The sequence below is a fragment of the Poecilia latipinna genome, unplaced genomic scaffold, assembly GCF_001443285.1.
Source record: "Poecilia latipinna isolate Pla-1442-1.1 unplaced genomic scaffold, P_latipinna-1.0 Scaffold626, whole genome shotgun sequence".
NCBI lineage: Eukaryota > Metazoa > Chordata > Actinopteri > Cyprinodontiformes > Poeciliidae > Poecilia > Poecilia latipinna.
In genome coordinates this window covers 124,369-135,890 of record NW_015113242.1, presented here as the reverse complement: position 1 = coordinate 135,890, position 11,522 = coordinate 124,369, and the positions used below count along the sequence as shown (strand labels likewise).

The following is an 11,522-nucleotide window of genomic DNA, read 5'->3' as shown; positions in this document are numbered from 1 at the left end:
GATGGCGGACGCTGTTACGTATCGCAGCAACGGGCCGACCCGCTCCATGAGGCGTCTACGTATTTATGTCTATGTTCTGGACGATGAAGAGTTGGTCCCAGGGATGGCCCGGCTGCAGGTCCAAACCCAACCGGCCCGTTTGAACAGAAACCCGATCCTGGCTCCTATAAGTTTCTGCATTTATTTATTGCTGCAGCGTTTCACTGCCTGCTGTATAAACATTAGCATGCTAACCCCTCACTTAGCTCAGATTTCCCATGAGCAGCTTTTAAACCAATTATTAACATAAAATATTCCCAATTTTCTCGACTTCAATGAACTTCATGCCACATCACAGTTTGTTCATCGTGTTCGAACTTTACAGGACTAAAATGCAGCAGAATCAGAAACCGAGGGCTTTGCTGTTAGCGGGTCTCAGCCGTCAGCTAAGGAGAAGACGACAGCCATCTTAACATTAGCATTAGCTTCTGCTCATTTTTATGTGTTGGCAGGAAACACAAGATCAAGGACATAGTTAGAAATGTTGTCCAGAGTCTGACTGATGCATCTTCCTGCAGTTCAGGGTCGAACTCATCGTTAGCATCCTGAATCGTTTTCCAGTTCAGGTTCTGTTGTCAGCATCGCCGAGGAATCATGTGGGCTTTACAAAGGGAGAAGCATGTCTGCTTCGCGCGTGCGTGTGTGTTTGTAATACCTTGTGGGGACGATTTTCCTGACATATACTACGTTGTGGGGACCAATTGCTCCTTAGGATTAGGAAGAGGGTAAAGGTTAGATTTAGGCTGTAGAAATGAATGGAAGTCAATGGAAAGTCCCCACAAAGATAGCAACACAAACGTGTGTGTGTGTGTGTGTGTGTGTGTGTGTGTGTGTGTGTGTGTGTGTGTGTGTGTGTGTGTGTGTGTTTGCCTGGTGATTTCCCGGCGCTCATGATTTTCCTTTCGCTGCTCCTGTGAATTCTTGGCTCGGGCTTCAAAGCAAAGCGGGTCATCCCCGACCCGGAGCTGCAGGTACAGACACGTCCACTGCAGAGCCGGAACCGACCCGATCCGAGCCAAACATCAAGCATGGAGGGAAACAGTTTCCTAATTAAGCTCTGATATTATGGTGCAATTATTGTTATGATTATTGTTGTTAGCGATGCCCAGACCAAGGGTTTCAGCGTACTTGGCCTATTCCAAGTACTGAAAGTGAGTAGTTAGCAACCGGCTCCGTCTGTAGCAAGTTATTAACGCTGCTGCAGACGTTTAAAACAATTTCAAAATAATAATTTTCAGCCTCATTGCTGAAAATGTGCTAAAATGATCACTTCAAGTTTTAACACGTTTTTCTGAATATGCAACTAAAATATTTCGATTCAAATCCAGCCTGTCAGATTTAATAAACATGGACTGTGATCTGGCCCCGCCCAGGAGGAACCGTTACCCGGTCAGAGCATCGGGCCGGTACCGGCTTCATGACACCACCAGTTATCAGATTATTATTAAAAATCTAAACTTTTTCCAGTTAGTTTGTGAAAATCAGTGAAATCTGAATGAGTCCAAATGGAGCTGATCAGAACCCGATGGAACCGGGTCAAACTGGAACACAGAACACACTTACCGGGTTCTTTATTTGACAGAGAAAAATTGTTATAAATGTGGTAAAAAAAAAACAAATATTAATGATTTGAAATATGAAATATTATCATTTAATAATAATTTGATCAAAAGGTTCAGAAATAATAACTTTAGAATTCACTGAACTTCTGGACATTTTATTTGTTTTCATATTTTCTTCTGATTTCTGGATGAGTTCAAAGTTGAGCTGCTGAAGCAAAAACCGATTTCTCTACGATCCGTAACGGGTCGGAACCAGAACCGGCTGGCTCCACGCCGCTGTGGTTCCGGTGATGGTTCCCACGGATCAGCAGGATTCTCTCCACTTGTTGACATTTCCTCTCAGGGAAACTGTAATTTTCCTCTGCAGGTTTTAATGTTTCGTTTCTGGAGGAAAACCTGTAATTATGGACCGGAGCGGTTCTGGACTGCTTCACCAGACGGGTTCGGTTCTGCTCATCCCGTAGCTCAGAGTATCTTTTATTGCTTTCTGGTCCGATCCGGTCGGTTATTTTTATTATTTCATCTCAGCTGCTTTTATGAGCTCCGTTGTCCAGAAGTTTTCATTGTTTAGAAATCCTCGGTTCTGCTGCAGCAGTCGGTGTCGGTTCTGTTGGTTGTTTCTAGCTGAGGCTGCTGGTTTGGGCCGCCCGCCTGCAGATCTGCAGACCGATCCTAATTCACTGCGGTTTGGATCTTTGTAGTTCTGGACAGAAGCTGGTAGGTCCATTTGTTGGTGTCTTGTAACCCGGTTTCCTCAGAGGAAGCTGCTAACAGCAACAGGTGGAGGGCGGGCCGTCTGGTCCAGGAGCGTTCGGCGCTTCATGAGGCGGCAGAAGAACTGCAGTTCCGAACCCGGTGTTACGGTGGACCGGGTCGGTGGGCCGATCCGGGAACTGACGGCAGTTATTTGTTTTCCTTTGGCTTCTGAAGGGCTGCTGACCCTGACCCCTGACCCCTGACCCTGTTTCTGGAACTCAAAGCAGAAAATATCTATGAGACAGGAAGCAGTTTGACCCAGGAGGAAAGGTCAGAGGCCGAGGATCGGCGTTGGAGGCGGAGCTTAGTGATGGCGGCAGCAGAGCCCCCGAGGCTCCAGAGCCGCAGCAGCTGCTGCAGCACTGAGCAGCGACAGCCTGTCAGCATCACCACTGGTTTGTCTCCGGCGCCGCTCGCTGGGCTGGATGAAATTATCCGCCTGCAGAGTCAGCGGCCGGCCTGCGGGGGGCGCTGCAGCCGACCGACTGCACCAGGAACAGGCTGGTCACAAACACCAACAGCAACATGATTCAAAATCCATCCATCCATTTTCTGAACACCCTTGTCCCTCAGTGGGGTCGGGAGGGGTGCTGGTGCCTATCTCCAGCTAACGTTCCGGGCGAGAGGCGGGGTACATCCTGGACAGGTCGCCAGTCTGTCGCAGGGCAACACAGACACACAACCATGCGCACACACACACACACCTAGGGGCAATTTAGATAGACAAATTAACCTAACAGTAATGTTTTTTGGACTGTGGGAGGAAACCGGAGTACCCGGAGAAAACCCACGCATGCACAGGGAGAACATGCAAACTCCATGCAGAAAGACCGGGGCCGGGAATCGAACCCAGAACCTTCTTGCTGCACGGCAACAGCTCTACCAACTGCATGATTCAAAATGTCAAATAAAAAAATTACAAGGTGGAAAACACAATAACAAAGAAACCCATCTGCATAAAATCATTTAATCCAGCAATAAAACATCATCTGTGTTTGCAGCTAAACTGGTTCCCAGTGGGAGCCTTCCCAGTTGAACCACTAAGGAACCAACTGGAGCAGCTGCAGCAGCAATGCAGCTGCAGCAGCAATGCATTAAAAGCACAGATTCTCCATAAACTCAGCATCCATCCATCTTCTGACGGCTGATCCTCCGTTGGGTCCGGCGGATCTGCTCTTGGCTCCACATCTAGTTTCCTGCCTGAACCGAGCCGTGTGTTGATCAACTGATGGCTCTGGCTCTGTGGGGAGACGCCAGGCGATAAATCAGGGGCTGCTCGGTCTGGCAGCTCATCGCTCTTCTTCATCAGGGGTGTGAAGGTTCCTATCCACAACCAGACGATCCACGTTGGTCATTTCATGGCTGTCATGTCATCAACAGAGACGTTTCCCCCGTCGGCAGCAAAAGCGAGGTTTGATTAAAGTTTGATTTAAGCTTCATTTGTGGTTTTGTTGAGAGAGTAAGAGATCTGAGTGAGAGTTGCTGCTGCTTCCCTCGGCACCAATTAGCCTCTGCTCAGGTGAGACGATAAGAGGAGCAGCAGCTCCGTGATGGATGAGGCTCACAGGGAGGAACGGGCCGGGTCGGGTCTGCAAACAGGCCGGGACAGGAACCGGAGCAGGAAGCAATCAGGGCGCCATGGTTACCACATGTAAACACAGGCCTGAGGCCCACATGGAGAGATTTTAATCATCGAACTTCGTCAGAGAAAAATCCTTCCTCCTGAATCAGAAAACAGCCAAATATTCACCAGAATTAATAATCCATAAAGCATCAGAACCACAAGACCGGGCTCTAAGCTCAGAACAGAGCAGAATACAGGATAATAGAATACAATAGAGTATAGTCCAGTATAGCACAATATACTATAGTATATTATAGTATACTATAGTATTCTGGTTCTGTTTAGACAGACCAGTTCAGGGTCTGGATCCAGTTTGAGGTTCTGGTTTTAGTTCTTGGAGAGTTTGATCTCATCCCAGAGTTCTGATGTTCTGGTCCGAACCCGGTACCGTTTACTCTCCCTGGAGGTTCCATGTGGACCTGTCCAGAACCAGAGACCCTCTGGGTTTCATGAGGTTCTGGAGAACCGGCACCACTAACTCTGAGTTTCAGTTGCTTCTTCTTTCTTCTCTGAGCTGTGTGTGTGTGTGTGTGTGTGTGTGTGTGTGTGTGTGTGTGTGTGTGTGTGTGTGTGTGTGTGTGTGTGTGTTGGCGCAGCGCTGTGTCGTTAGGAACCGAGCCAACTCTTCCTGCTGGAATTTCCTGTCTGAGCGCCCCTCCCCCGCCTGTTGGCCTCTTTGTTTCGCCTCTTGTCCCTCAAAGCTCCACATCCCCTCAGCGTCTCATCACCGAGGACGTCCTGGAGGACAGGCGACAGATTTATTCTGGGGTTAGGACCCAGAGCTGAAACAGTTCAGTTCATCCAGTTCAATTTGTTCAGTTTTACTCTGATTCAGTGAAATCAGATTGGAACATTTTATTCATTTAAGTTTTTTATTGTTGGTCATTCATATAAAATCCCAATAAAATATATTTTTCTGTGGATGTAATGTGACAAAACCTGGAAAAGTTCAAGCAGGAATAAAACTGTAAATACAATTTAGTTGTTAGGCCACATTCCAGTCAGTCTGTTGTTACATGTTAATTATTCCAGTTACATCTCATTAAGCTCCCTGTGACATTTAACTGGTTATTAATACATTTTATATTTCATGTAAAATGTCCTCTTCTCACTTCAACGTTTTCATGATTAAATCAGTTCAGGATCCACTTTAATCCACTCCATTCATTTGAATCAGATAAACTCAGTTTATTTAGTCTATATTTCTACATTCACTCAAATTTATTCTATTATAATCTTAATAATTTTACTTCATTGCAGCTTAATCATTTCCATTCCAGTTTCATGTGTTTGATCATAAATCTAATTTATTTTAAGATATTTTTTTTCTGAAATCAGAACAAAAAAAGTCAATTTACAGAAAAATTCCTGGTTTGGGTCGGAAAGCGACCCGCTGAGGAGGAAACGATGAGCGTCGGTGGTTCCTCAGGAAGCAGCCGTGGGTCTGTCCTCCGTGTGTCCACTCAGAGGGGACGGGCCGTAAATCAAACCCTGATGCGTCTCTGCAGCCTGCAGAACAAAGCAGCTGTCTGGGTGATAGAAGGTCCTGCTGAGCCCTCCTCACCCCGCGTCCACCGGGAAGAGCCGAGCCTCCAGAGCTCCACTTTATAAACACACCTCACAGCCGCCAGGCAGCAGACCGGCCCGGGTTCTGGTTCCGCCTCTGAAGCAAACGCTCTGGGAGGCAGCCGACTCCGAGTCAGTCTCTCAAACAGCCAGGAAAGCTCCGGCGTAACGCTCCACTGGTGAAAGCAAATCTGTTGGGCCTCATCTCGACACTCAAACAACAATTGTGTCCTCTGCGGTCGATGAAAGCCAACATACAGGACGTGATGGAGACGACAGCGCTCTCTAGGCCCAGATTGGTGGTGTCGCTAAACCTTTCTGCATGTCTACATGTACAAATTTCCCCTGCGTGAAAGCTATCGGTCTCTTGGCTGGAGGACAGCTCGAGGTTGCTGCCTCATCATGCTAGCTCCGTAGGCAATGAATGGAGAGGAGCAACGTCGCCTCCCATGTGGCAGGGCCTTTACGTGCAGTTGGCTGGATGATGATGATGTTTGCTTTTGTCACTGGCCCATTCCTGTTGCCAACCCAGACGAGGCTGGGAGTGTTGATAGAAAACCTGTGGTGGTTAAGGCTGTAGAGTCATGAAGGAGCTCAAAGCCAAGAGCCACAAACACAAACTTCACAACTTTTCCTTGATTGTAAAGCAGCAAGAATTTTTTCAGCTTAAATTTCATTCATGGAGGCATAAAAAAGGTCCTAAAAAGTCTGAAATAAGACTTGTTGAAACATGCAGAGTCTGCAGAAGAACCCAATGCTACATAAAAACACGTTCTGGCTCCAGCTCAGGTGCCTGTTTTCCTCACTACAACATCCAGGGGACAGAAATTCACCTTCACTGGAACTTTTTAGGAGATCCTCAACCAGAACAAGAGATGATTGAAGAAGCAGATCTCATCCTGATCCGGAGATTTAACCCAAAGAGAGGAGGCAGTCAAAGGTTTGTGTGCCTGGAGGGAAACTCTCCTCTTCCTCACTTGGCTGTAATCCCACCAACATTCACAGAGAACAAGACGCTGCAGCGTCACCATGATTGCCTCAGTCACACAACAAAAGGCTCAATCAGGCTTAAAGCAGCAGAAATGTCTGGCTGGTCTAAAGACAACAGTCTGCTGCGCTGCTGGAGCCTGCAGGAGCAGGTTCTGCTCCACCGCCGCTGCTCGTCTCCAACAGGAAGGAGTCAGAAAACGTTTCTCCTTTCAAAGTAAAGTTTTCTCATTAGTTTGTGGCGTTCCTCCGACCGGACGCGCTCATCTATCTGGGTCAAAGTTCAGAATTTGCATTCAGAGTGCATGATGAGACATGGTTAGGAAATGAAATTCATGTATCATCTGCTGAGAGGTAAAATCTGAGAACAGGTGAGGGCGTTCTCTGACCTTTAACCCCAGCAGGCAGCAAACCTGCTGTAGATTGTGTTTTTCTCTGTACAACATGAGGCGGATCGCTGCTGGAATGAGGGATAATTAATGAGGATCTGCTGCGTTGTTCTGACGGGCCTCGCCCGCGGCCTTCAGACGGTTTATGGCAGGAAGCGCTGCATCTCTGCAGACTTTGTTTGAGCCATAAAAACTTGGCAGTGTCGAAGCTGCTTTGGTCTCGCTGGATGAGGGAGTCATTAATGGGTCGCTGTTTCTCGGGGCGACAGAATAAAAGCTGGAATTAAGTGCAGAGTTACGGGAACAGCAAAAGGTTCTGCTGGGCCCACATTAATAAGAAACTGGATCTTAGCTCAAGTATTTCCTCTCAGCACCCTGACGTGTGTTTTTATCTTTACAGGTGCTCACCACCTTTTCCCGTTCCACAGCCCCATCCCCATCGACACGAGGCACCATGAGGGCCGGTACCATTACGAGCCACACCCGCTCCACGCCATGCACAGGTAGGGAGCCGGAACCGGCTGGGTTTCCTCTCTTCTTGGGTACAGGAAGTGCTGATTCACTGGTTGCTATGGTGACTCCTGCCTTTTCCTGTTCATCATAGACTCAAACGATCCCTGTGTGACTCCTAAAGGTCACGGTAAAGAAGTTCTGTTGGTGGACCCCCAGAACTGATGTAGGAGATCTGGTCCGTTAAACAGAACCAATCAGAACCAAATCTACTGGAGGGTGGGTGTGTCTGCTCTCTGGACTCTGGTCAGAAAACAGCAAGTCTTAAGCAATGGGAGAAAGGAAGATCTGTGATTAGATGGAGAAGCTGTTTCGATCCAGAAGGTTCTGAATGTTTTACCGGGTCAGAACCATCATCTCTCAATCTGAGCATTCTGGAAGAAATCTGGAAAAATCCAACTGTACATTAAATTAGGTGCAGTTTCTCTTCGCTCCTTTAGTTTCTCTGTATATTGGGATTTATTTCAGAGTACCCTCATGTGAAGGAGTCTTCTTTCACACAGCTGACTAACAGTGTGCAGCAAAGGCAGGGAGTCTCACTGAGCGCTTCCCACTGATCCGACTTCAAACCGTGGGATCTCTTTGGAGTTCTCAGGCCTTCAGCTGATTAGGAGGCTGGAGGGAAGAGAGGAACCCAGATCAATAGTAGCTCCATCAACACGTTTAAATTCAGCTGCAAATCAGGTAATACATTGCAAACACTGCAGCTGTTCATCACCAGCAGCACAGGAGGTGCTGTGATTAATGCTGGAAGACTCTGATGAAGCAGTCCTGCTAAATTCATCAGGATCTCAGCTTCAAAACGATGAGACGAATTCTCTAATGGTTCACAGAGACTTCGTCTGGCCTGGTCAGCAGTTCAGTGACGTGTAGCAGTGCTATGATCTGGAGTTCTGGCTGTCACTGCAACGTTTCCTCTTCAGCAGGCTTCAGTCCACTTTTCTCCTGCTGGTGGTCAGGCATGTTCTGCAAAAACCAGAAGCCTAGGAGAGTCGGCGTGTTTGAGCAGGTAATTAGCACCCAGGATCCAGCCTGCCGATCCCAGAAACTCAGTGACAACACAACAGAATATGGAACACGGATCCTCCAACCGTTCCCGATTCCAGACCTGGGTGTTTTGGGAAGTGGTTGGACAGAAAGAGGCTTTGAGACGTTCAAATATGCTGAAGGTTTGTGTGTGGTGGAGCTGTGGTCTGCACCGCTCTGTACAAACACATGTGGTTGTGTTCAGAAGCTGTGGCCCGGTGGATCCTTGCAGCCCCTCGGCGGGGAATGTGTTGACTACATCCAGTTTACAGATGAAGTATTCCTTCATTGTTTTGGTTTGGTGAGGAGAAGAAAGGGAAGCATACAGTGGACAGTGGGAGGGACATGTTCTTCGTCTCCAAGGTCCTACTCATCGTCACGGCTCCCCTGACTGAGAGCCAGGAATGTGCCACTGAAAACACAGAACCTTAGAAACATCAATCAGGGAGTGGCATGTCACCGATCAGCAGCCAGAGAGTTTCATGCTTTATCGCATGGTCTCAACACTGTTTTTACGTAATCAAGACAAAACCAAATGCTTAGTGACAGTGGCGGGGCAGGAGAAAGGGTAATTACCCCGAGGGTAATCCCACCTCATCTGCTGCCCCCTCTAGTGGGAACAAAATGGTCCTGATGCTCCGAGTCTGGAAACAGTCCCAGTGGAGGATTCATGTCCATCATGCTGGACTGGGGTCAGAAACTGCTGTGGAGAGAAAGATCCTGAGGACGTTCAGAGGTGGACGGGACGGCGTGAACACCTGGCAGGAACACCTGAGCTCACCGACTGCTCACCTGCACAGAGAGCAGCTGGAAGGCTGTACAGACTGACCGAAGGTTTAATTAGATCACAAAATCAATAAAACTACCTAAAAAGGTTCAGTGTTGTTTTTCAATAACTCTGTTGACAGTTGATAGAAATGTAAAGAATCCAGATGTACTTGAATGCAGCATTGCAGAAGCTGCAGGGAGACAGTGGTTTGGGTCTAAAGGTCTGGTTATGGATCATCTCAGCTCATAGTAGAACCTTCCAACGAGTCAGTTTCTCTCCATCGTTACTCGGAACCAGGAGCGCCATCAACGGCTAGTTCTGGTTCCGGATGGAGCCGGGCCCGGACTCTGCTTCCAGCAGAAGCCAGAGCTGTGGTGTGCTCTTACTCCTGCTGTTGCTCCACAAGCTGCACCTTGTCCCAGCAACTTTCCTCCTGGCAGTTAGAACCACCAAACAATGGAGCTAGTGATCGTGCAGAGAGCCAAACAGCAGCTGTTTGAGAGCATCTCACTCCACCAGCTCTGGTCGGTCAGGGGGACCCTCCATCCTTGGACCCTCAGGAAACACTCCGGCCTCCATCTTGTCTGGCAGAGGCTGGACCAGCCGGCCTTCGGTGCTAACTCTCGTCCGACTGCTCGTGTCAGGAAATATCTTGTCCCTCTGAGGCTTCAGGAGCTCCTGGCTGCTCTGCTGCAGGGTTCATTGTCAAGGTTCCGTCAAAGTCACCAAGAACAAGTGAAGTCTGAGGTTTATTGAACCTTTTGCAGAGGAAATCAGAGCAGATGATGATCAATCAAAAGCACCAAGGCAGTTCATTGCTGATGCAGCTGCTCGTTTCTCCAGGTTCTCCAACTGATGATTTAACTCCAACTTTTTTTATTATCCCCAGGCATCTCTTGGTTAAAATCTTGATGAATCCACCTCATCTTGTTTGTCATGGTTTAATGAACTTATTTTTAGATCTTAAAACATTTAAGCCTTAACATAAAAAACAATAATAGCTACTTTATTTCCTTTTTGTTCCCTCAGAGGAAAACTGCAGCTTAAACCAGATAGTTACTTACAGTTTGCTTAATTTATTCTTCGTAGTTTGACATTAAATCAGAACAAAAGTTTTAGTAGATCAGTTAGGATGACATCAATTATTAATATTTAGTTAAATTTGTGATGAATATTTAGACCTTTCCTGATCATTTACATCAACAGACGTAACCTGGTACCTTATAATGGGATGCATCCGTGTTTTCCTGTGTTTCACTGGGAGCCATGGTGAGCGATGACTTTCAGACACCTTGTAGAAGAAGCAGAGAAGCCATCCCAGTGCCAGTTATCCCAGCAGATCACCCCTGCGCTAATCTGAGACGGCAGTGCCAACCTCCACGGATGGCGAGCAAAGCGTGTTTTTGTGTATGGACCGTCTGTTTCTTCTCACGTCTCCCTGCCGCCCCAAACAGAGGGGTCTTTATGGCTGTTTGCAGTGGAATACGGCAGAAAGTTGGCACTGGGACAAGACCAGCAGTCTGCAGGCGCTTACTGGAAATGGAGCGAGAGTTTGGGCCAGCCATGCCAGCTCCCTGGCCCATCGTTCACCTGCAGCCAGCCTGACTTACAGCACAGCAACATTCAGAGGCTTGTTAACTGCAGAAGGTTTAGCTTCTTTGTTTGTTCTGAGTCACTTCTATGTTTCCTGTATTTTACTGTCGACTTTGAGTCTCAGTGACAGACATGGGGTGAAAAACAGCAGAGCTGAACAAAACCAACATCTGGGCCAAGGAGGCAGAGGCTCCAGCTCAGAAAACAAACTGCTAAAGAGAAAAGAAACGTGGAATATTTTCACATTATTTGAACATTAATGTTGCTCATAATGAGCTGTAGGTTGGACTCTGATCCATTAGTCCGACAGCCTAGGAGAGGCCAGGGTCATGACCTCTCTGTGTTGCTCCTCAACTTCCTGATACAGCAGCTCGGTCACACGTCCTGGAGGTCGCACAAAGACTGAAACAGAAAGGGGTTCAGAAGATGAGCAGCATCATCACCGGTCAGGAGAAGCCTCAACAACCTGTAGGCCTTTTAAAAAGAAAGAAAATCTTTTTATCTTGAAATTTCAATATTACTGCCAACACAATCTGGAAAGAGGAATCAGGAGTTTGCAGTATGAAGGAATTGCTTGTCATGTCAAGACGTCCCTCCTCTAATGGTTGCTCAGGTGCAGTGGTGGAGAAAGTACTCAAAAAATGTACTTAAGTAAAAGTAAAAGTACCACATTAACATTCGTACTTAAGTAAAAGTAAAAG

General features: G+C 47.4%; 1 protein-coding gene across 1 annotated transcript in view; it reads left to right on the top strand.

Moving 5' to 3' along the window:
- Positions 1 to 2,667: 2,667 nt before the first annotated feature.
- gli2a (GLI family zinc finger 2a) overlaps positions 2,668 to 11,522 on the top strand; it is a 56,466-nt gene continuing 47,611 nt past the window's right edge. Inside the window, exons 1-3 of the mRNA XM_015043337.1 lie at positions 2,668 to 2,810; positions 3,695 to 3,768; positions 7,324 to 7,426. Coding sequence (XP_014898823.1) covers positions 2,668 to 2,810; positions 3,695 to 3,768; positions 7,324 to 7,426 — 320 coding nt within the window. The remainder of the gene's footprint in view (positions 2,811 to 3,694; positions 3,769 to 7,323; positions 7,427 to 11,522) is intronic.